At 43.8% G+C, this 26,373-nt stretch overlaps 3 protein-coding genes across 3 annotated transcripts; 2 read left to right on the forward strand and 1 right to left on the reverse strand.

The window, feature by feature from the left end:
- The first annotated feature begins 2,060 nt into the window (after positions 1 to 2,060).
- Positions 2,061 to 3,080, forward strand: LOC112104544 (olfactory receptor 10A7-like). Its single transcript, XM_026659223.1, has one exon. The coding sequence runs from the start codon at positions 2,061 to 2,063 to the stop codon at positions 3,078 to 3,080; it is 1,020 nt and encodes a 339-aa protein (XP_026515008.1).
- A 4,558-nt stretch (positions 3,081 to 7,638) lies between these two features.
- LOC112104543 (olfactory receptor 11A1-like) lies at positions 7,639 to 8,610 on the reverse strand (the record flags this gene model as incomplete). Its single annotated transcript, XM_024196929.1, has 1 exon — positions 7,639 to 8,610. A coding segment is annotated over one exon (972 nt), but the record flags the coding sequence as incomplete, so codon positions are not given.
- A 16,526-nt stretch (positions 8,611 to 25,136) lies between these two features.
- LOC112104542 (olfactory receptor 14A16-like) lies at positions 25,137 to 26,072 on the forward strand. The gene has a single exon (XM_024196928.2). It carries the CDS (start codon positions 25,137 to 25,139, stop codon positions 26,070 to 26,072), a length of 936 nt encoding a protein of 311 aa, XP_024052696.1.
- Positions 26,073 to 26,373: the final 301 nt, after the last annotated feature.

Consider the following 26,373-nt stretch of genomic DNA (forward strand, 5'->3'; position numbering starts at 1 on the left):
ACCATTTGGTAATAGTGACCATGATATAATTAAATTTAATATCCCTGTGACGGGGAAAACACCATAGCATCCCAGTACTGTAGCATTTAATTTCAGAAAGAGGGACTACACAAAAATGAGGAAGTTAGTTAAACAGAAATTAAATGGTACAGCGCCAAAAGTGAAATCCCTGCAAACTGCATGGAAACTTTTTAATGACACCATAATAGAGACTCAATATAAATGTATACCCCAAATTAAAAAAAAAAAAAACATGGTAAGCGAACCAAAAAAGTGCTACCATGACTAAACAACAAAGTAAAATAAACAGTGAGAGGCAAAAAGGAAGTTAAGTCCTAGTGAGAAAAATAGAAAGGATCATAAACTCTGGCAAATGAAGAGTAAAAATATAATTAGGAAGGCCAAAAAAGAATTTAAAGAACAGCTAGCCAAAGACACAAAAAGTAATAGCAAAAAAAAAATTAAGTACATGAGAAGCAGGAAGCCTGTTAAACAACCAGTGGGGCCACTAGATGATTATAAGGCCATTGCGGAGAAACTAAATTAATTATTTGCATCGGTCTTCACAGCTGGGGATGAGAGGGAAATTCCCAAACCTGAGCCATTCTTCTTAGACAAATCTCAGGAACTGTCCCAGATAGAGGTGCTATTAGAGGAGGTTTTGGAACAAATTGATAAACTACACAGTTGTAAGTCACCAGGAGCAGATGGTATTCACCCAGGAGTTCTGAAGGAATTCAAATGTGAAATTGCAGAACTACTAACTGGAGTTTGTAACCTATCATTTAAATCAGCTTCTGTACCAAGTGATTGGAGAATAGTTAATGGGACCCCAATTCTTAAAAAGGGCTCCAGAGGTGATCCTGGCAATTACAGGCTGGTAAGCCTGATTTCGGTACCAGGCAAACTGGTTAAACCTATAGTAAATAATAAAATTGTCAGACACATACATGAACATAATTTCTGGGGAAGAGTCAACATGGTTTTTGTAAAAGGAAATCGTGCCTCACCAATCTACTAGAATTTTTTCAAGGGGTCAACAAGCATGAGGAAAAGGGGGACCCAGTGAATATAGTGTACTTAGATTTCAGAAAGCCTTTGACAAAGTCCCTCACCAAAGGCTCTTAAGCAAAGTAAGCAGTCAAAGATTAAGAGGGAAGGTCCTCTCATGGATCGGTAACTAGTTCAAAGATAGGAAACAAAGGGTAGGAATTAATGGTCAATTTTCAGAATGGAGAAGTAAATAATGGTGTCCCCCAGGGGTCTGTACTGGGACCAGTACTATTCAACATAATCATAAATGATATGGGAAAAGGGGTAAACAGTGAGGTGGCAAAATTTGCAGATGATACAAAATTACTCAAGATAGTTAATTCCCAAGCAGACTGTGAAGAGCTATTAAAGAATCTCTCAAAACTGGGTGACTGTTCTCCATCAGATTGTGGCCAGGAGAAAGTATAGAATCTCTGTAATGGAGAATTATGGATTAATTAACCAATGATGGAAGTTTCTTCATAACTGCCATTTGCTAATGTTTGCCTACGAACTGAACAATAAGGATGTAATTATTTTATCAATTTCTGTCCTAGCTATTAGAATGATGGGCTATATCCTTATTATTCACAATAATTCTCTAACACTTTTTTTCAATCCACCTAAATTTCTTTCAACACCAATGAGTTTCACAGATAAAAAGTATCACATTCAAATAGATGCAAAGAATCACCGATGTGATACAAATTAAATGGGGAAAAATAAGACTGAGATTTTCAAAAGTCATGAGAATTGAAAGAAGCCTGGGGAAATCCCAGCATTGTAAATTATGCTTTAATTTGATGTTGTTATTATTATTTTGCTGATGTTGTTGCTTTGTTGTGGTTAAAGCTACATTGCCATTGTGTTCAACACTACACAAACACATAGTAAGTAACCTGAGCAGGTTCAAATCTAAATAGACAAGAAAGGTTAAAGATGGGAGGGGAAGCTAAGAGAAAGAAAATGGAAAGTAAATCATAATCTTTATTTTTTGATCATGTATTTCCTTTTCCCTAGATAAAACCATGGTGAATAGAGAACAGGGAAATCAAACATCCGTCACAGAGTTCATCCTCCTGGGATTCAAAAATATCCCTGAATTACAGACTCTTCTCTTCCTACTCCTTCTAGTGATCTACATAGTGACCATGGCCGGGAACATCCTCATTGTTATGGTAGTTGTGGCTGATCAGCACCTTCACACCCCCATGTACTTCTTCCTGGTGAATTTGTCCTGCTTTGAGATCTGCTGCACCTCCACCATCCTGCCCAGGATGCTGGCCAGTCTCCTGACTGGGAACAGAACCATCTCCGTCAGAAACTGCTTCTTGCAATATAATTTCTTTGCTTTCATGGTAGCTGCTGAGTGTTATTTTTTATCTGTGATGTCTTCTGATCGGTATTTAGCCATCTGCAAACCACTGCGTTATGCAGCCCTTATGAACGGCAAGGTCTGTGCCATGCTAGCAGCTGCTTCTTGGGTAAGTGGGTTTCTGGCTAGCACCATAATCACCTCCATGATGTCCCAATTCATTTTCTGTGGCCCGAATGAAATTGACCATTTCTTTTGTGATTTCAACCCAATAATAAAACTGTCCTGCAATGACACCCATCTGGTTGAACTCACGGTCCTCATTCTGGCTTCAATATTCACCCTCTCCCCATTTCTTACCCTGATGTCCTATGTTTATATCATCCTCAGTATCCTGAGAATCCCTTCCAACACCGGCAGGCAAAAGGCCTTTTCCACCTGCTCCTCGCACCTCATCGTGGTGACAATTTTCTATGGGACCATAATTATTGTGTATCTGCTCCCCAAAACCAACACACTGAAAGCCCTGAACAAAGTGTTCTCAATCTTCTACACTGTTCTGACCCCACTGGTCAATCCGCTCATCTACAGCCTGAGAAACAGAGAGGTCAAGCAGGCCCTGCAAAAAGCTGTCAATACATTTGTAGTTTTCACAAGACTTGAGATAGTCCTACCTGCTTGTTCCACCTTGGAGAGAAAATGGGGGAAGAGAACACATTTGGAAACATTTTAATTTTTTTAACTGCATTGGAAAAGTGAAAAAGATTGTGTTTTGCTTTTATTTTTACTCTTCTCTCACTTTTTTAATAGAAAAAGTTAAACAAGTGAGAGATTCCCCCTCCCCATTTTACTTCAATTTCTTAGCCCGTAAGAATGTGAAAAAAGTAAAAAGAACATTTAAAGCCGTGAGAAAATATTTTCTCTCACTGGAAAAGAAATAGATTTGTATCTCACTTTTCTGACAATAATACATTAAAGAAAAAGTTGGAAAACCATACTTTTTTTCCACCAGAAAAATATTGAAATGAGTATAAAATAGTGAAAGGGAGAGAAAGTCACACTTTATCCTCACCTTGCCACTATTAATGCATGTTTACAGGGGAAAGAAGTAAAAACAAAAAGTGCAGGTTTTTTCACTAGAAAAAAAGGTGGAGATAGTTGAAATGTGAAAGTGGATGGGGGAATACCCCAAAACATTTTTTCCAACCAAAAATAGGGAAACAAGTGGAAATATTCAGACAAAATCAGAAGTTTGTTTTCTTTCAACAATTTTCACAGAAAAATCCCCCTCAGCAGCTCTAACGGGGAGGAATCTGAATTGAATTATTGACTCTGGAAAGCAGGTTCTGGCCATTATCTGGAAAAAATTAGGGGATCATGAATATGTAACTCATTATACAGGAAGGTAAAGGAAACAGTTGATTTTAAGCACTTGACTACAAAGGGATGAATTGTGTGCTTAAATTAACCATTTTTTTCAGAGACCTCAACAATTTTTTTTTTGTCTGCTTCTGTGTTCCCTCCTAAACAGCCTGAGAAACACTTTGTAAATCAGTGCCACACTGGCTGTTCTATCACTCACTCGGTTTCAGGACTAATATTTGCAGTTTCACTGAAGCTCAGGTTGCTACTTGCATGAAATTTCGTACTCATTTTTAAGGGTGTGATGCTAAGTGTGATGTACGTGTTGTCTATGTCAGATTTTGAGACATCAGAACAAGATTCAGTACAGAGATCTAAGATTGTGCTGGCAGGAAAAGAACTTGCAGAAACAATTCCAGGGTCAATTAATTTTAAACATACAATAAAAATTGAAATTAATGTTATCAGTTTATATAGATAGGTCATAACATATTTTGATTAAAAATTACAATAAAAGAATAGTAATTCAATTAATGTGCTCATTTTGTGTCAGTCTGGTCTAGGGACGTTTCACAGCCTTTTTCACCTCAATTTTAGGTTTTTGTGAGAATCTTCTGCAATGAAAAAATCAGTGCTCAATTAGATAAATGCACCCCTGGCACTCAAAATGGGCATCATGGAAAAAGGAGGAGGGGGAGAGTGGGGAAAACAAACATAATAATAATAATAATTAATAATAATAATGTCTTTTCAATCATAAAACCAGAATATTTCATTCAAAATCTACAATTTCCATTAAAGGTTTCCATTTAAAAAAGGCCATTTTCCAACATTGTTTCCGCTTCCAAATGAAAAATTTTGAGCACTTCTACATGTTTGTTTTCATTCGCACCCATTTTTTTCTTTTCCTTGGGAAGGAAACTTCAAGAAAATGGCCCCAGTTTCAGGACCAGGTGTGGTAGATTTTCTGGCTGAGCTTGGAAGGGGAGGCAAGTCTGGGTGGGGGAAATAAATGAATATTCTCTGCCTCACACCTAGCTCTGTCTGAGATTGAGCTGTTTGACGATGTGTGCTATACTAGGATATAGCACCTTGAATTTATTGGGGATTTTCCCATTGGACTGGTTAAGTGGCTGATGAACTGGACTGGGTTTAGGCTTAAGTGGGGATTAAAGAGACTTGGGTTCTGTGCCCAACTCAGCTACAAATATCCTGTATGATTTTAGTAAAGTCCCTCAATCTTCCCTATATCCTAGTTCCTCATCTGTAAAATGGCTGTAATCCTCCCCGACCTCACAGGGGGGTTGTGTGGAGAAAATCCATTAAAGTTTGGGAGATGCTCAGACAGTCATGAGGGCACCTACACAGAGACAGAGCTCTGCACCCCCTTATGTTCCCTGGTACATCTCCTGGACTGCGATGTTTCAGCATTGAGCTTGTTAGATGGAGTGGGATTTTCCAAAAGCCACTAAGCTGTTTAGGAGTCCAAATCCCAATGACTCTAGCAATGGGAGTTTGGCTCCTAAACCACTTTGGTGCTTGTGAAAATGTCACCTGGGGAGCCTGATTTCCAGCAGCTTGGCACCTACAACTGTGGACAGATTTCCCAAAAAGGCTTCACTCCCATTTTGGCAAGGAAAAGAGCCAGGTTTTCAAAAACGCCCATCAGCCAGCAACTCCTGAGTCAGATTTTTGACACAGTTTGTCACCCGCCATGCTGAGCGGTTTGGATAATATGGCCCTTAGTTTGTGCCCTCCCTTTACCTCCTGCCCTGGGTTTGGCTGACCTGGCTGGCTGCTAACATACCTGAGGGTATGTCTACACTGCAGTTAGACCCCCATGGCTGGACGGTGCCAGCTGACGCGGGCTGCAGGGCTGTTTAATTGCAGTGCAGACTTCTAAGCTTGGGCTGCAGTCCCTGCTTTGGGACCCTCCCACCTCGCAGGGGCCTAGAACCCAGACTCCAGCCTAAGCTCAGAAGTCTACGTTACCATGAAACAACACCACAGCCCAAACCCCATGAGCCCAGGTCAGCTGGCACAGGCCAGTCACAGGTGTCTAATTGGAGACACTCTTCCTGTGCTCTGCCTCTCCATCCTGGTCTGAGAGGTCAGGCCTAAATGAACAGATCATCCATCCACCAGCTCCCTTGGCCCTATGGGAAGGCAGAGGAAAGATTCACTCATCCTTCCCTCCCATTTCCTTGGGCCTCAAATGGGAAGCTGCTTCTCTGCTTATGGGGGTTAGTCTACACTTGATTGAGACACAAGCACTAATTTCCAAAGGACATGGTTACAGCAAAATCTCGGCTTTAATTTAAGAACAAGTTTCTAGGTTTTAAAGTTACAGTGAAAAGCTTGAGGATGGCTCCCAAGTGTAACTGAGACAGTGATATCTGCCCGAGTGTGCAGAGAGCCTGAGACAATAGCTCTCAGTGGGGAGAACTGCACCATTTATCTCAATGGAGTGTTGGAACCACTGGCCTTGGGAGGGGGGTGAGGCTCGTCCCACTGTGATCTTCACCTCCTTCTACACTCACAGTGTCCTGTGCTGAGATATGGTTGGTGGGGTCCTCCCAAGGCTAGTGGGTCCAACACTCCATTGACATGAATGGTGCAGTTCCCCCAACTGAAAGCTATTGTCTCAGGCTCTCTGCACACTCAGGCCAATGTTGCTGTGTTGGTTACATTTAAGCCAGCTTCTCCCCCTCCCCAAAGAGTGATTGTCTCAGTCTCTCCACTAACTCAGGCAGATGTCACTGTCTCAGTTACACTTGGGAGCCATTTTCAAGCTTTTCATTGTATCTAAAAAAACCTAGAAACTTGATTTTAATTGGAAGCCAAGAGTCTGATGTAGTCACATGACTCCAGGAATTCAGGCCATTTACTGTGTGTGTCTTAATTCAAATTTAGGTTACTCTCCCAGCAAAACAGCAGCTTTCAGTTTGAGGCCTGAGGAAAGTAGAGGAAAGGATGAGTGAGCCTTTCCCCTGCCTTCCAAAGAGTCAAGAGAGCTGGTGGTCGATATGTTACATCTAGAGACTATTCATTTTTTTATTTTGCCCAGTTATTTATTTTGGTGAAATATGGACTTTTTTCTGGCAATAAAAATGTTGTGGAAATTTTCTGTTCACAATGATTGGTGCCTACTTAAACTTCCATGATGGGGGAAATGTCTGGCCATCTCCCAGCCTGGTCCTTTTCCTTAATTGGACAACACAGACTTGAGCTCCGTTTGGATTCTCTATTGTGTCTTTAGAGGCATAAGATATCATTTGAAGCAACCAAGCTGATGATAACATCATTCCTTATGTTTTATTTGTATTACATTTTCTGGCATTGATTACAAGCTTTTATTATGGAACACAGGGAAACAATATCCTGGGAACAACATGGTTACAACAACACTGCAAACAATAAAGAAGCAATGTACAGCTGGGGTTACAGCCAGGGATTTGCTTTGATATTTAGTGTTTTCTGTCGCTTACATGACTTTTCAGCTCTGTGCATTCTCAGACACTACATACCCACCTCACCCAGTGTGAATGTTTAGCCACCTCCAAACGAGAAAAGACACCATCATCCTGTATGTGCCAGTGCTGGACACGACAGACTGACAGAGCTGTCCACAACTTCACTTTCTTGTGCCCTCTGTTAAATGGACACAGGGAGGGACCATAAAAACTCAGTAGCTCCAGGCAGATTATCTGCATTTATTTTTAAAGATGTATTCTGAGATTTTCAATGGGAGTTTTCAAATTAATTTCAATAGATGCTTTTTGCCCAAATCACCCAGGTAGATTTTAAAACCTCATGCTAGAGGCCAGAATTTCAAAGGTATTTTAGGTGCCTCATGGGAGTTTCAAAAGTATCTTGATTTCAAAATCCCACTTGGTGTCTAAACACCTTAACAAATTGGCCCTTAGCTATTATCTACCCATCTCTATATTCTTTGTGAAAGCCACGTATTTAGTGACTGCTTGCCTCAAGGCTTCTTTGAAGTCTCTGTTTCTCAGGCTGTAGATCAGGGGGTTTACCAGGGGAGTGAGGACCGTGTAGCAAAGAGAGAGCACTTTCTTTAGCACTCTCGGTGTATCACGTTTCGGTAGCATGTAGACAATCATTATGGTCCCATAGAAAATTGTCACCACAATGAGGTGAGAGGAGCAGGTGGAAAAGGCCTTTTGCCTCCCAGTGGTGGACGGGATTCTCAGGATGGTGGTGATGATACACACGTAGGATGTCAGGGTTAGTAGAAATGGAGGCAGAGTGAATACACAGGCTAGGACAGAAGACAACAATGCCATAAGATGTGTGTCCCCGCAAGCAAGATTTACCAATAGGCCGGAATCACAATAAAAATGGTCAATTTCATTCGGGCCACAGAATATGAACTGTGACATGAATAATATAAAGATGGCAGTAGCCAAAGAACCATTGAACCATGACCCAGCAGCCAACTGGAGACAAAACCTGGTATTCATCAGAGCTGAATAGTGCAGGGGTTTACATATTGCTAAATACCGATCATAAGACATTGCTGCTAGAAGATAGCATTCCGTACCTGCCAGAGAACCAAAGAAGAACAGTTGTGTAAGGCAGCCACTGACTGAAATGGTCCCATCCCCAGTCAGGAGACTGGTCAGCATCCTGGGCAGGATGGTGGAGGTGTAGCAGGTTTCCAAGCAGGACAAGTTCCCCAGGAAGAAGTACATGGGGGTGTGAAGGTGCTGATCAGTCACAACTAGCATAACAATGAGGACGTTCCCAGCCATGGTTGAGATGTAGATCACTAGGAACAGCAGGAAGAGAAGGAGCTGCAGCTCAGGGAGATCCCCGAATCCCAGGAAGATGAATTCTATGATGGCCGTTTGATTTCTCCATTCTGTGTCGGCCACGAGTTGACATTAGGAACAAAAAAATGAACTTTGTAATCGAATCAGAAGAACAGAGAGTTAACAGTTCATCAAGTGTCATCAGTTAATTCCATAAAGATGCAAAATCTCCTTTCTCTCTCCTGATGACCAGCTGTTACATTATTGTCTAAATTTAGACATTGAGGCATGTGTCTCAGGCATAGAACTGCACACTGTGAGAGGAGCACTGGAAAATTATTTCTGCCTCTCTGCGGTGGAGGGGTTCTCAGGAAAGTGGTGATGATACAGACAATGGATGTCTGAAGAGTTACAAAGGGATCTGACTAAACTGGTTGACTGGGAAACAAAATGGCAGATAAAATTAAATGTTGATAAATGCAAAGTAATGCACTTTGGAAAACATAATACCAAATATACACACAAAATGAGGGTCAAAGTTAGCTGTTACCACTCAAGAAAGATCTTGGAGTCATTGTGGATAGTTCTCTGAAACATCCGCTCAGTCTGCAGCAGCAGTCAAAAAAGCAAACAGAATGTTAGGAACCATAAGGAAAGACATAGATAATAAAACAGAATATATTATATTGCTATTATATCAATCCATGGTACACCCACACCTTGAATACTGAATGCAGTTCTGGTCACCCCATCTCAAAAAAAGATAGATTAGAATTGGAAAAGGTGCATAGAAGGACAATGAAAATGATTAGGGGTATTAACAAGGCTAGGTCTACACTGGGGGGGGGGATCGATTTAAGATACGCAAATTCAGCTACGCAAATAGCGTAGCTGAATTCGACGTATCCTATTCGACTTACCCCGCTGTGAGGACTGCGACAAATCGACCGCCGCGGCTCCCCTGTCGACGGCGCTTACTCCTCCTGACGAGGTGGGAGTACGCGCGTCGATTTGAGGATCAATTTATCCATCTAGATGAGACGTGATAAATTGATCCCCGAGAGATCGATTTCTACCAGCCGATCCAGCCAGGTAGTGTAGACTAGCCCCAAGAGTGTCATATGTAAGACACAAGAGGTAATGGTCCCACCCAACGTGGCGATGTGGAGGACTTAGCTGGAGTATGGGGTACAATTCTGATCACCACACATTAGGAAAGATGTGGAGAACTATGAGAAGGAATAGTCCAAAGGAGAGCAACAAAAATGATAAAGAGTTTAGGAAACTTCACCGATGAAGATAGGTGAGAACAGAAGATTGAGGTTGGACATGATAACAATCTACACATAGGTTAAGGGTTGTTAGAAAGAAGATGGGGATAAATTGTTCTCCATGTCCACGGAAGGTAGGACAACAAGTAATGGGCTTAGTCTGCTGTAACGGAGATTTAGGTCAGATGTTAGGAAAATCTTTCTATCTCTAAGGGTAGTTAAGCTGTGGACTAGGCTTCCAAGGGCGGTTGTGGACTCCCCATCACTCGAGGTTTTTAAGACCAGGTTGGCCAAACATCTGTCAGGGATGAGCTAGGTTTACTTGGTCCTGTCTAGGTGCAGGGGGCTGGGCTAGATGACCCCTTGATGTCCCTTCCAGCCCAACACTTCTATGATTCTACGATACATTTCATTCTGACAGATTGCCATTTTCTGATGAAACTGAGTGTTGGAAAATTTCCTACCAACTTTAGTGCTTATCGCTATTCCCTGAGAGTTCAGTGGATCCACAGAGTCTTGTAGTTTCCTGCTTCAGACAAACTGAAAGAATTTGCTGCTTGCTGTTAACTCAGAGCACTTGTTCTTCAAATTCCCTCTGACTGTTGAACCTCTTTTCTTATCAGACACTGCCACTGACTCCATTCCCCCCCCCCCCCATCCCTCCATCAAACCAACTTCCACTGTTGGTGCCTTTGAATTACCCTCCCCTTCTGTGGTCTTCTCTATTGACCTGAAATAAGGGTTTCACTCAGAGCCAGAATCTCCCAGTAAACCCCTCCTGGTCCTCTCATTCCCTCTTGAGGGTTTGATCCTACCCCTCACTGCTGTTAGGGAGAGTTTCTTTCCCACTCCTCTCTGACTCTGCTTCCCATCTGGATCCCCTGCAGAAATCACCCTGCAGCCCTCTCCTCTTTCCCTGGGTATCAGGCCCAGCTCTCTGACAGCTCCCCACATCTCTCTGAGCAGGAGAGCTCGGCTGCCTTCCTTTTTTAGGAAGCCCTGTCCCTGAGCTATCGTCTTGTCACCCAAACCTAAATTAATCGGCTGGGTTTAGAGGACAAGGCAGAGGTGGGGGCAGAGCCCATCTCCCTCCAAAGGCCAAGCCACCCTTTGCCATCCTGCTAATTTCCTCCTTACATTTTACATGTCATTTTTATGGTCCTTTCTATCTGCTTCACTTTGTTTGGATTCCCATTATGCTACTCCAGGCTTTGGCCTAGTCACACTGACCCAGAGCTCTGGCTGGTGTGAATGAACCATAACTCCATTGGACTCAATGGGCCAGATCTCTAGCTGAGAACCTTTCACAAGACATGTATCTCAATTTTCTCACTGTTAAATGGTGCTATGAACACTGACTGTCACTGCTGTGGGAAGGTGAGGCTAAGACTGTTCATATTCACAAAGCCCATTCATGCCCCTGTCTGGAAGGTGGGATAGAAATGCAGTCAGGAAGATGGTGCTCACCTGTAACCACAGAACAGCCAAAGCTTGAAGCGATGAGCTCTTGTTTCTCTGTGCTCAGCAGCCAGGACACAGATTCGTAAGCTGAAGTTCTTATCTCTTTTCTCTCTGCAAAATCTGGATCATCTCAGCAAAGACACCTGCATCTACCTGAATGGACAAGCAGCTGCCATGTGCTGTGTTAGAACATGCTCTTTCCCCTCTATTTACACAGTCCAGAGGTCACCTCATATTTGTATCCTTCTCCGTGGCAGGCTGAGTCTCCCCTGATTCCATCTCCAAAGGGGCTGAGCCTGGGGAGTTAGCGCTGTGTTTTCTGTGCAGTCAGTACAAACAACTGTCCTAATGAAACTCACTGCCCACACCCAGAGGACTCACCTTTCTGCTCCCAGCCGTAGGAGGTCATTGCTCTGCACGACTGAAATGTAACACATCACTCGTGGAGTGCATGGCCCTGCAGACACTGACACTGCTGATTAATCTTTATGCATGTTAGTTGTCCCATTGTCTTCAGTGGAGCAACTCCATAAGTAAGACTGCCTAAGAAAAGTGAGGCCTGTCAGATTGATTGTTCAGGTCATGCAGTTTAGCTAAAACAAAAGGTACAGAAAGTAAATGTAATCCGTAGTTTGCAAGTGAAGGCTTTGTATGAAAGCAAATCCCTCTGTCACACACACACATACAAAATACACACACCGAATCCCAATGGAAATACTTATCCCAAGGAACTTTGATATGATTACTAATTACTAATCTTTATTTGTTTAACAATATTCTCTGGCCTCTGCTGAATGATAGCAGAATCCGGGACTTGAAGATTGGTTTCCCATTGGAGGAGAAGCCAGTGGATTATTTCTTGGTGTAACTTGACACTACATGAACCAATCCTGTAACAGAGGTGGTAAGAAACAACATGCATGGAATTCCTTCTTTTTGCTTGACCCATGCACCTAGGTCTGGTTCCAAAGAAGCAGCTCTAGCCCAATATTTGACTCTATTTATGGACATTACAACAGGAAGCAAACTCTTCTGCTGCTTGCAACAGGTCACCACAAAAGAAATTGCATCACAAACCAAATAGCACTACAGGAGACTCAGAGACTCACAAACAAAGGCAAATAAAATCTTTTAAACAATGTTTAACAGCGCCACTTGGTGACTACCCCCATAACTATTTTCCAATTATTCCCCTTGTGTTCCAAAGCTTCAAGGCATCTCAGAGAGCTATCTGTTGCCTCACTCCCGAGGGTCTCAGTGCATTGCTGTGCATGCACTGGAAATAGCTTCCTCTGTGTCTCCAGCCTTCAGGAGGGAGGGCCCCCTGTAGCTTCATTCCAGTTGATGGAAACATGGTGACAGAGTAAAAGAGCAGCATTTCATTCCTGGCTACCAGTCAAATGCAGGGTTAGGGGCCCTGATGCCAATTCTTGGGTGTGAGAGAGAAATCAGTGCCATTCCCCTAACCTTTCCTCTCACCAGTCTGCTACCCTTATAAAACACAAGACCTCTTAATTTGACCAATTGCATTGCAAAGTTTCTCTGTGGCAGAGGACGCTACCTTGATAGCAAATTCATGCAAAAATAAAGTGAAGTTAGTTTACTTCAGGCTGCATTTTCATGGAGGTTGTGCATAAAAATCTTGCTTTGTGCCATTAAAAACACATTTTCAAAAAAAGTCACAGGCTGTGGTGGACCTCAGGGGGGTTCAGATGGTGACAGACAGGGTCTGGGGACAAATTTTTTCCATCCATGGAGTATTTAGATAGATACAAACTTGTGGAGAGATGCCAATCTCTTGCGCCTCAAACAGTAGCCATAGTCATGAGATGAAAAATTCGGGCTTCACCCCAAAGGGGCACTGTCTGTGATCCCAAGCCCACTAGCATGAGGATGGAGAACACTGGACATCCCCTTCCTCTCATTTCCTGCCAGGCCACACAGCAGATAGGTGACAGAGCTAGGAAACAAATTCATTTTTCCAGTGCTTGGTCAACCACACCTGCAGGCATCAGCCTGGGAAGGAAGGAGATAGAGCAGCTATGCTGTTTAAATGCTGCTGCATGACTGCATAGAGTTACAGATGAGAACTTAGCATGTATACTGTACTGCACAATTGATATGAGAAAGGAGCAGCTACTTTGCATAATGGTGCCCAGATGTTGGCAGAAGCTCTGGGGTGGGAAAAGGGGTAGCTATACTATATACAGACCTATACATGGCTGTAGGAAATAAGGGATAAGAAAGGGGGCAGCTATAGGTCTAGATTGTCAGTTCTAGTAAACCCACAGCTCTCTTTACTTTAATGGGGCTACACCAATTTGCATCAGTGGGGATCTGGCCCATTGACTCCAATGGAGCTACGGATCCTCTCCACCAGCTGGGGGTCGGGCCCACTGATTCAGTGGAGCTACATCAATTTACATCAGAGGAGCATGTTGTCTACCAACTCCAGTGCAGATATATTGGTTTACTCCAGCTGGGGATCTGGCCCATTGACACAGATGGTGTTATGTCAGTGTAAACCAGCTGGCAATCTGGCCCACTGTCATCACTCCAAAAGGTAAACTAGTGCTTCATCATGATGTGAAAGCTTTCTCCCCAGAGACTCATTAGGCTATTTCACTAAATGCAATTACGCTAGGGGAAAAAACAAGTCAAGTCACAGTGAGCATTATTAAAAACAAAGCTTTGGAGACACCAAAGCTTAATGGCAATGGGTTGAAGTGAGACTACATTAAAGTTTTGGTACTTGATTGTACTTATTAAAAACTTTGAACTGGACTGGACAATATACGGTGATGCATAAATGCAATGGTTATATTGACTATGCCAGAAGGTTTACATTCATTGATGTGTGTACACACACAAATGGGCATGTATGTCCATCTGCACAAACCACTGACCAATTCTGCATGGCTTTAGATCTTCTTAACTCTGCTCTTTTTTACACTTCATGGAACAAATTTTCTTGACCTCCAGTAATGGCCTGTACTTCCAAATCCATGATAGCCTTGGTATGTGGCAAAAAGGAAGACAGAGATTTGCAAAGGAAGGAAGCAAAGGGAATGAAGCACCCAAATTATATTTGGATATAGGTGCCTATCTCCTTTAGGCCCCTTGGAGATCCCAGCCAAAGTTCATATTTGGTCAAGGATTAGTTCCAATATTAGCACCTCAACTACGCAGTGCCATGCTATTTAGGATTGAAAACATGGACTCTGTTCAAAAAATTCTTCACAGCTGCCTTACCCTCCCTCAAACCTTGAATACTTGGTCACGCATAAAGTTGTATACCTGAGTGTTCTATTTTTTTTTTTTGTGAGGGCCAGGTAAAGATAGGGGAGAGGAGCTGCTATTGTGTGCATATAGGAATGACTGAGAGGGAAATCAAAGATAAGAACATAAGAACTGCCATACTGGGTCAGACCAAAGGTCCGTCTAGCCCAATATCCTGTCTTCCAACATTGGCCAATGCCAGGTGCCCAAGCGGGAATGAACAGAACAGGCAGTCGCCCATTCCCAGCTTCTGGCAAAGAGAGGCTAGGGACACCATCCCTAGATCTTAGAAACATCAAAGGCACCAATGTTTAATGTCCTCATTTCCTTTTGCAACCATGCCAAGACACTTCAATAACCCCATGCACCTCTTCCTGGGAACTTATCCTGCTTGGAGACCTGCTACACCTTCAACATCCTGCCCAGGATGCTGGCCGGTCTCCTGACTGGGGATAGGACAATTTCTGTCAGTGACTGTGTTGCACAGTTTTATTTAATTATTTTGCTTCACTTTCAGCCACAGAATGTTGTCTCTTCTCCGCAATGTCTTACAATCAGTATTTAGAGATATGCAAACCACTAAGCTATGCAGCCATTATGAACAGTAGGCTCTGCCTCAAGCTAGCAGACACGTCTTGGATAAGTGGCTATTTGGCTACTATCATCATATCATCCTTGATGTCACAATGAACTTCCTGTGGCTCTAACAAAATCAACCCCTTCTTCTGTGATTTCACCCCAATCATAAAACTGGTGTGCAGGGACAGCAACCTGAGCATGCTATTGGATTTACTCCTGGTCTCTCTTTGCATTCTCTCCCTATTTCTATTAACCCTGTCCACCTATGTTTATATGATCATCTCCCACCTGAGAATTCCTTCTGCACCCAGCAGAAAAAAGGCCTTTTCCACCAGCTATTCTCAGATCACTGTGTAAACAGTGTTCTATGGGACCATACTCACTGTGTACCTGCTACCAAAATCCAACCCACTGACAGACCTGAACAAAGGGTGCTCTGTGCTCTGTGGTATCCTGACCCACTGAATAACCCTCTCACATATGGTCCGAGAAAGAAGGAAGTTGATGCAATGAGCAAAGCTCTCAGTGAGTTTGTGGCCCCATCAAGAATTCAGACACCCCTAGCAAATTGCTTGCGTCTGAAAAGAAATGAGGATGATCTAGGTGATTCACTGAGTCATAGACACAATGTCCATGCAGAGAAGCGTTATATCCTTTGACGTCATAGTAAATTTCCCCTTAACTTCAACAGGGTCCAGATTTCACCACGTCTCCTCTGTTTCTGGCCAGTTGAAACAACATGTGCGAAAATGATGACATGCTGAGAATTTCTGACATCCGCTCACATTTTGGCAGAGCAGGTAGAAGTTTTTAAATGCAATATTTTTTTTGTTTATGGAAAGCTCAGCTGTTTTTGAAATTTGTATAGAAAAAATATATTTTTTTATTTTTTTCCATTTTATTTGATGGCACCCCAAAATGAAAATTATTCAGTTTGGATTTTTTAATTGTTTAGATGGTTACTTGTTTTTTCTTTTCCTTCCACTTCCCCATTTTTCACCCTCTTTCCCTGATTTTTGTGGCAAAATGGAAAGAGAACAAAAGTGAGGGAGAAAAAAGTTGGTAGGGAAAAAGGAGGAAATAAAACCCCAAAATGTTCCAAAACATTACCAAGATGTTTCAAATATATTAAAATCACTTCTTTTGCAAAGCTGCAGAATGAAAGTTATTTCAAAATTTTCACCAAGAATTTCCTTACCATTTTCCAAAGAGCTCTTTCTTTGAGACTTATAATTTTCTATCCTTTTTCTTGGTGCTGGATGGAAATTCAGACAATGAAACATCATGCAGGAGAACGCCATTAAATTCTGAGCATTTTCAAGCCAAAGTGATAGAATGGGATGATGTTATGTCAAGGATCCTTAAATTCAAAGGAAAGTTTCTGTGCATTCTTCCTGTAGCATGTTAATATTTCTCTGCTACCAAATTCTTAATATTAAATAAAAATAGGCTGCATTTTCCTAAACGGTGCATGTATACATTTTAATGTTGTTCTTCTTCATGCATTTTGAAAGGCAATCATGATTAGAATTCAGGTCATTAATGTCCAGTTGAACTTGTCCTGCTGGGAATGCCAGGGTGGGAGTTTGGGCCTTAAACAAATTGACAACCATGAAAGCTTCACGGCACCATCTAAATCTGGTCAAAATTGCTCTTTATTTGCCATAGGGAAAAATCAAATTAAATCTTTTTTTAAAAATATATTGTCAAGTTTTTTGATGAAACAAAAAATGTTTTTGTTTTTTGTTTTTTTGGATTTAGAGGATTGTTTTTCCTTCTTTCTTTTTCCTTTCGATTGGAAAAGAAGAGGGGGGGGAAGCAGGAAAAAATGGTTTCTTTGTCATTTCTAAAGTAAAAATAAAATCATTTAACTGAGAAAGAAAGAAAGAAAGAAAGAAAGAAAGAAAGAAAGAAAGAACTTGTTTCATACACACACAAAATCATTTCATTTTAGATTTTTTTCATGGAATATTTCTAGTGTTTTTACCCTTTTTTCATTGGTAAAGGAGGGGATGGGGAAAAAAACAAACCACCTAAATGAGGGGATGGAGAAAAACACCTAAACTATTTTTTGTAGTTTTTGAAAACAGAAAACAAACAAACATAAAATTAGTTTTATTTTAATGAAAAAAAAAACATGACAATGCTCCACAACACTTTTATTTATTTTTTATGAAAAAAAAAAAAATATTTAATCAAAATAAATGTTTTTTGGGGTGGGGGGGGGGGAAACAAACAGAAATGACCCCTGTTATCAGTTGGTGTGTGTGTGCTCGCTCCATTTGCTGTCCCAGCCCTGCGCAGACACTCGGCTCAGCAGACCTCGATAGTACTACCCAGAAAGATCACAGGCTCAATTCGGTGGCGAAGGTGCTCAGCCAGGTTTCTTGCCGATGAAGCATGATCCTAGTGCCCCGTAGGAGCTGCAGGGACACTAAGACATGGACCAGCTCAGTCAGCAGCAGGAGTATCTGCTGCCCCCTTGGGTGGACAAATGTGCCCCTCCTATGTCTTCTCTTTTATACATTGATACTAACAATTATGTATCACACTCCTGAGATGGGTAGTTACCGACCCTACATCTTGTACCTGCGGGTTCAAACAAAACATTCCCAGTCATTATTCTGTCTTCCCATCCTTGCCTTCCTTGGGGCCAGTGTGTTTCTGCACCATCCCCAGGAATGTGTTTACATGAACACCCAGTACTGAGTACTTAGGAGTGCCTGTGTTTTAGCAATGCCAGCTGTACCTTTGCCAAGTTCATGCACCGGAGAGTGACCTCAGAAGCAAGCGTCTGTTCTATGACTGGGCCTGACTTTGGCTCCTAGTATGGGCTGACTGTGATTCAGGCCTAAAGTCTTGCACCAGGCCCCGTGCTCCAGGCTCCCTCTCACTACTACAATTACCTTTGGGCGAACTTGTGAGTGAACTTAAGCACTGAAAATCTCCACATCTGCAATTGTGTCCATTAGTCCGTCTGGACTCTACTTGGCCATTGTTACTCATAGAATATTTCCATTGAAGGCAATGGGACATCTGACATGAGAAAAGACTTCTCAGTAGAGTCAACGTCTGCAGGGCCATGCACTCCCTGGGCGCTGCATTACAATTCAGCCCTGCAGAACAATGACCACCTATGGCTGGGAGCAGAAAGGTGAGTTCTCTGGGCATGGGAGGTTGGTTGCATTAGGATATTTGTTTGTACCATCTGCACAGAAAACACAGCACTAACTCCCCAGGCTCATCCCCTTCGGAGGTGGAATCAAGAGAGACACAGGCTGCCACGGAGAAGGATACAAGTATGAGGTGAACTCTAGACTGTGTAAATAGAGGGGGAAGAACATGTTCTAACCCAGATCACGGCAGCTGCTCATCCATCCATGTAGTTGCAGGTCTCTTTGCTGAAAAAATCCAGATTTTGCAGAGTGAGAAGAGACAAGAACTTCAGCTGAGAATCCTGAATCCTGGCAGCCAAACCCTAAGAAACAAGAGCTCATCACTTCAAGCTTCAGCTGTTGTATGGTCACAGGTGAGCACCATCTTCTTGACTGTATTTCTATCCCACCTTCCTGACAGGGGCATGATTGTGCTCTGTGAATATTAGCAGTTTTAACCTCCTCTGCCCGCAACAGTGACAGTTTTAATAGCACCATTTCAGAACAGGGAAATTGAGATACATCTTGTGAAAGGTCCTCATCCAGGGATCTGGACCACTGCTTCCAATAGAGCTACAGCCGATTCACACCAGCTGGGGTCTGGCCCACTGAGGCCAGCAGAGCTATGGGCCATTAACTCTAGCGGGGAATCTGCTTCGTTCACTCCCTATGGTGCTATGGCCAATTTACACCAGCTGGGGGCTGGCTCATTCACCCCAGTGGAGCTACGGATGGTTCACACCAGCTAGAATCCAAACAAAGTGAAGCAGATAGAAAGGACCTAGGGTGACCAGATGTCCCGATAAAATCAGGACTGTCCCTATATTTAACCCTTTGTCCCGCATCCAGATCAATGTACGATCAGGACGCCATTTGTCCCGATATTCAGGTAAGGAGGCGAGCGGGAGGGAGGCGCCAACTCCATGGGTGCTCCAGGGTTTGAGCACCCATGGGGAAAAATTGCAGCCAACCCCCCCCCCTCGCCTTCTTCTCCCCCCACCAGCGTGCCGTGCCGTGTCCGGTCTCCTCCCTCCCCTGCGCTTCCCACCACCTAACAGCTGTTTGGCAGTGCTTAGCACTTTCCAGGAGGGAGGGGGGAGGAACGGGGACGCGGCACGCTCAGGGGAGGAGGTGGAGAAGAGGTGGAGCTGGGGCAGGGACTTGGGGGAAGGGGGTGGAATGGGAGCGGAATGAGAGCAGATGCTTGGGCGGGAAGAGGTGAGGGGTGGGTGAGCACTCACCTGGCAGAGGGGAAGTCGGCGCCGTAGGGGTGAGTGGTGGGCGGGGGGTGAAGAGGCTAGCGAGTGAGCGAGTGGCGGGCGGGCGGGGTGAGGGAGGCATGCGGTGGGTGGGGGACTGAGGAGGGACGCAGCAAGCCAGCAGGTGGCCAGGAGATGAGGAAGGGCATGGTGGTGGTGGGGGGGCGAGCAGGGAGGGGGTGGAACCTAGGGCATAGTGGGGGCGAAGCCTTGGAGGAGCGGGGGTGGACTGTGGGCGGGGCTGACGGCACCCCAATGTGTCCCGATATTTTAGTGTTGTGATTGATCTGGTCACACTAAAAGGACCATAACAATGACATGTAAAATGTAAGGGGGAAATTAGTAGGATAGCACAGGGTGGGCTGGCCTTTGGAGGGAGGTGGGCTCTGACCCCACCTCTGCCTTTTCCTCTGAACCCAAATGATGAATTTAGGTTTGGGTTACAAGACAGTAGCTCAGGGATGGGGCTTCCTAAAAGCAGGGGTGGCTTTATGTATTTTGCCGCCCCAAGCACGGCAGGCAGGCAGCTTTCGGTGGTGCCCCTGTGGGAAGTCCACTGATAACGCAGATTTGGCGGAGTTTCTGCAGGTGATCTGCCAGTCCCGTGCCTTCGGCGTACCCGCCGCCGAATTGCTGCCAAAGCCGTGGGACCGGTGGACTTCCCACAGGCATGTCACCAAAGGCGGCCTGACTGCCGCCCTCACAGGGACCAGCAGGGCGCCCCCCGTGGCTTGCCGCCCCAGGCACGCGCTTGGTGCGCTGGTGCCTGGAGTCCCCCCTGTGTAACAACCTATCTCTTGATTTACACTTAGACTGGTCTTTGGGGAAAGGACTGCAGCTTCATTATGTGTTTGCACAGCGACTTGCACATTGATTCTTGGATCTAACACAATCAGACTGCTTAGATGAATAATGTTAGTATTGACAGGATTGGATGGGGGGATGGATAAAACAAAGATTTGTTTTCCTATATCCACATTCAATTTTTTTAAAAAAACAATCTGGAATTGGTGAAAAAGGCAAAAATTTCTCAGGATTTTTTTTTTCAATTTTGTCTTTATTGGTAAATATTTCCCACTTTTGAAAAATATCCACAATTCTATTGTTAGGCAAAAAGATTCTTTCCCCCAAGAATCAGGCAGGCACAGACAATACTGAAGGGGGGTTATTCATGGTACCAGGAAGTCTGACAAGCAGCTTCAAAAATATGGTGCCACCGTGGCCAGTTATATACATTCTCTTTTCAAATAATTTGCATTTATCTGTACATACAGAGACAGACATTGTTACAAGTCAAGAGAGAACCCTGAACAAAGATAAAAATAAGAACAGTACGTACATATAGAGGTCATCCGAATTGCATCACACTTCTATGACTACCTTGCGGGGGAAGGAGGCAGGTGGTGGTGGGGGGGGTTGGGATGAATGTTTACAGGTATCCGGTGGGCTGTGAAGGGAGGGTTTATACTATTCTAAGAACTAAGTTACTGGGTGGGCATTGACCATATAAGCTTATCAATTGTTTACAATTGTCAGTGCCGTTTGTGCTACTGAAATATTCCTGCTTGCTTGTCTGGGCCCGATCCTGCTAACCTCACTGAACTGTCCCTTTCCATGGGCACAAGCTTTGTTCCTTCTTACCGATAAGCTGAACTAAGTTATCATGTATTGACAGAAATTATATCCTTGCTTCTCATCAGTTTCCGTCTTTTCTGCTGGCTGAATTTTATCTCCTTCCTGACAATTCCCTCCTTTTGACAAATCAAACTTTTAAGTGAGATGAAGTCAATACTTTAAATACTTTGATATACATGATCTGTTTTAGGGTTGCCCAAGGAAGGTGGGAGTGGGGAAGGAGAGGGGAATTGGGGAAAGGGGGTAAAGGTAGGGAAACATAGTAAGATTTTTAAGCATGTGAACAAAGTACCCACAGATGACAAGAGAGATTAGTAACACAAATATAGAAGCGACAGAAGCTGTTATTTGGACAATTGTCCACCAGGAGATGGGGCTGTAAATTGCATTACGAACAAGATCTTTCCGTCGGGTGATGGTTTGATTGGAGAGCTGAACTTGAATGCAACCTTTGGTGACATGGTTATGAATGGTTTTAAACGCAGACGCAGAAACCAGGACCACTTTGAGTAGTAGCTCCTAGGCTAGTTGAACTGGTGTATTGTTCAGGTATAGGTTATACCACCGAGGAGCCATTGTCATTCCAGTGAACACACAGCCAGGGAGGTGCACATCCCCTAGGGTAAATGATTCAGTAATCTGCAGGCACATGGAAGCATTTGCCTGGCACTGTAATGGTCCGTACATGTAATAAGATGCAGTGGTGATGAAACACCACTGAGTTGCGAATACTCATACAGCAACTTCACCATCTGCAAGAGGAAGGATATCCACAACAACAAAAGAGGACAAGGTCAGAGGGCGAAGGGTAGAACAGGAGCACACAATGTAATTGTCTGTTTCTGTGCAACAGTCCGAGGTTGTCATCAGTGTAGCATTGTCAGGGGATGGTGTTAGGTGTCCAGACAGCCCTATTTTCAGGGGCGGCTCCAGGCACCAGCGCACCAAGCGCGTGCCTGGGGCGGCAAGCCGCGGGGAGCACCCTGCCGGTCCCTGTGAGGGCGGCAGTGAGGCTACCTTTGGCGGCTTGCCTGCGGGAGGTCCGCCGGTCCCGCGGCTTCGGTGGCAATTCGGAGGCAGGTACGCCGAAGGCGCGGGGCTGGCAGATCACCTGCAGAAACACCGCCGAATCCGCGTTACCAGCGGATCTCCCGCAGGGGCGCCACCGAAAGCCACCAGCCTGCCGTTCTTGGGGCGGCAAAATACATAGAGCCTCCCCTGGGTGACCCATATCCAATTTATCAACATCCTTCTTGAATTGTGAATACCAGAACTGGACACAGTATTCCAGCAGCAGTTGCACTCTCCCAAATACATAGGTAAAGTAACTTCTCTACTACTCAAGATTCCCCTGTTTATACATCCAAGGATCAAATTAGCTCTTTTGGCCACAGCACCACTTTGAGAGTTCATGTTCAGCTGATTATCCACCATGACCTCCAAATCTTTTTCAGAGTCACTTCTTCCCAGGATGGACCTGGAAGTATGGCCTACATTCTCTGTTCTTGGATGTACACATTTACATTTAGCCATATTAAAATAATAGAATCATAGAATTGTAGGACTAGAAGGGACCTGGAAAGGTCACCTAGTCCAGTCCCCTGTACACATGGCAGGACTAAGTATTATTTAGACCATTTCTGACAGGTGTCTGTCCAACCTGCTGTTAAAAATCTGCAAAGATGGAGATTCCACAATCTCCCTACACAATTTATTCCAGTGCGTAACCACCCTGACATTTAGTAAGCTTTTCTTAATGTCCAACCTAAACCGCCCTTGCTGCAATTTAAGCCCACTGCTTCTTGTCCTATGTTCAGAGGTTAACGAGAACATTTTTTTTCTCCCTCGGCCTTGTAACATCCTTTTATGTACTTGAAAACTGTTATCATGTCCCCTCTCAGTCTTCTCTTTTCCAGACTAAACAAGCCCAATTTTTTCAATCTTTTCCCATAGGTCATGTTTTCTAGATTTTAATAGCTTTTGGTGATCTCCTCTGGACTTTCTCCAAATTGTGAACATCTTTCCTGAAATGTGGTGGCCAGAACTGGAGTTTAGGACTAATCAGCACGGAATAGAGCGGAAGAATTACTTCTCGTGTCTTGCTTATAACACTCGTGCTAATACAGCCCAGAATGATGTTTGCTTTTTTTGCAACAGCGTTACACTGTTGACTCATGTTTAGCTTGTGATCCATTGTGACCCCCATATCTTTTTCCGCAGTACTCCTTTCTAGACAGTCAATTCCCATTTTGTATGTGTGCAATCGATTGTTCCTTCCTAAGTGGAGTATTTTACATTTGTCCTTATTGAATTTCATCCTATTTACTTCAGACCATTTCTCCAGTTTTTCCAGATCATTTTGAATTTTAATCCTATCCTCCAAAGCACTTGCTACTTCTTCTATCTTGGTATTGTCTGCAAAGTTTCTAAGTGTACTCTCTATGCCACTCTGTAAATCATTGAGGAAGCTATTGAACAGAACTGGACCCAGAACTGATCCCTGCGGGACCCCACTCAATATGCCCTTCTATCTTGACTGTAAACCACTGATAACTATGCTCTGGGGACAGTTTTCCAACCAGTTATGAACCCACCTTATAGTAGCTTCATCTAGGTGGTATTTCCCTTGTTTGTTTATGAGACGGTCAGGCGAGACAGTATCAAAAGTCTTACTAAAGTCAAGATATACCTCAACTACCACTTCCCCCCATCCACAAGGCTTGTTACCCTGTCAAGGAAAGCTATTAGGTTGGTTTGACATGATTTGTTCTTGACAAATCCATGCTAACTGTTACTTATCTTCTAAGTGTTTGCAAATTGCTTCCTTAATTGTTTGCTCCATTATCTTTCTAGGTACTGAAGTTAACAGTGCCTATTGTTTACTCGTGCCCAGCTTACCAAATGATCCAGACAACTCTGAAACATTGCTGTATCCTCTCTATTTCAGTACCCCAGTTGAATCATATCTCACCTTTGTTTAAATTCACTTGAGTTATCCCAGCCTGCAACTGGTCAGAGCCCTAACTACTGGCTTACAGAGCGATCCTCACTCTCTCTACGTCTGGCCTAATACACCATGGAACAGCTTCAACAGGAAAGACTGAAGACGTCTTGCCTAGAATATCCCTTAGTCCAGTGGCTAGGATATGCTTTGCACAGCAAGTGACTCAGTTTCCACAGTGGGGAGAAGGGGGTTTGAGCCCCAGCTTCCCCTCATCCTAAGAGAGAGCACTAACCACTGGGCTAAACCCCAGAAGGCCAGGCCTGACTACCTTCATTCTGGGTGTGTTCAGGCATGCTCTGAGATCGGATCCTGCAGGTGAGATAGGCAGGGGAACACCTAATTTGAGGATCCCGCTGGTGTTAGGTGTGAGCCTGGGTGCATAGACTGTTGGCCTTGCAGGTTTTTAGGTGCTCAGAGACTTTACCAGTGGAAAGTTAGGCACCTACACCATGTGGTTAAAGGTATCTGGGTGCCTAGTGGGATTTTGAAATACACCCGTGTGCCTAACTCCCACTGGAATCAATGAATTTTAAGCACCCGGATAATTTTGAGAATCCCACCAGATGCCTAAGTACCTTTAACCATCTGTCTCTTATGGACTGTAGCCATCTACGGGGTAAGGCAGTAACTGAGCGGGGGGGAGGGGGTTGGGATTGTCCGTGGGGCATAAATGTTGGACTGAGGTGCCTAAAATGGCATTTGGGGGCCTAAACCCCTTTGTGAGTCAAGCCCTTAGTCAGTAAAATGACCAGATAGGGCTTAAAATAAACACAAGCGGCAAGTCTGTGGAATAAGAAGATGCCAATAAAGTAGAGCCCCATGTACCTGTATTGTATACCCTGTAATTACGTGGTGATGGAGAAGAAAGGGAAGGGTCTTGTTATTTTCCTGAGCTGCAATATGTGTCCTGCAGAGTAATAAATAAAAGCAACCTCCACCTATCTTATGTTTCTCCTTCCATGACCATTGTCCATGGGCCTTCTCTCTGCAGTGTACATCTACAGAAGAAATGTCCAACCGAACCGCCGTGACCGAATCTCTTCTCCTAGGATTCTCTGACATGCGGGAAAAGCAGATTTTACATTTCCTGGTGTTTCTAATACTTTATCTGGCAGCTGTGGTGGGGAATCTTCTCATCATCACAGTGGTAGCACTCGACCATCATCTTCACACCCCCATGTACTTTTTCCTGGGCAACTTGTCCTTCCTCGACCTCTGCTACATCTCTGTCACCGTCCCGAAGTCCATGGCTGACTCCCTAACCAACAACAGACACATCTCTTTCTCTGCATGTGTCACCCAAGTCTTTCTGGTTGTAACTTTTGCAGTAGCAGAGCTGTCCTTTCTCACAGTGATGGCATACGACCGCTACATTGCAATCTGCCACCCTCTGCATTACAAGGTGACCATGAGCAGAGATGCATGCACACAGATGGCAGGGGTATCATGGATCAGCAGCATGATGTGCTCTGTATTACACACTGCAAATACCTTTAGGTTACATTTCTGCAGGTCCAATGTTATCGCTCAGTTTTTCTGTGATATCCCACAGTTGCTTAAGATCTCTTGCTCTGATACACACGCTAATGTAAATGTCATGATTGTCCTTGGGTCACTTCTAGATGTGGTCTGCTTTGTATTGATAATTGTATCGTACATTCACATCTTCTCCACGGTGATGAAAATCCCCTCTGACCATGGCAGGTACAAAGCCTTCACCACCTGCATCCCACACCTGGTGGTTTTTTGTTTATTTATTGGTACAGCATCATTTATGTACATGAGGCCCAGGTCCATGTCTTCAACATCTCTGGACCTGCTGGCTGCTGTGTTGTATTGTGTGGTGCCACCACTAATGAATCCAATCATTTACAGTCTAAGAAACAAAGAGATAAAAGGTTCTCTGTGGAAAATGCTAGGCAGGCTTTTTTCTCAAGAAAAATGAATTCCTTACACTGAACTCGAATAAAGTATTCCCCTGTGGCACCTTATGTAATTGGTCAGGTTTGTTTGAGGACCAGTAAATGTTCATGTTAGGATCACAACCTGATGTTTTGCATATTCTGATTTTGGCTGAGAGTTTTTAAAATCTAAAGGAAATAGGGTAAAAAAATTTAAGCATCTAAGTGCCTCAGGAGTCAAAGGCTACGTCTTCACTACCCGCCGATCCGGCGGGTAGCAATCGGTTTATCGGGGATCGACTTACCGCGTCTCGTGAGGACGCGGTAAAATCGATCCCTGATCGC

Source organism: Terrapene carolina, unplaced genomic scaffold (genome assembly GCF_002925995.2).
Source record: "Terrapene carolina triunguis isolate 2854851 unplaced genomic scaffold, T_m_triunguis-2.0 Scaffold612, whole genome shotgun sequence".
Lineage (NCBI taxonomy): Eukaryota > Metazoa > Chordata > Testudines > Emydidae > Terrapene > Terrapene triunguis.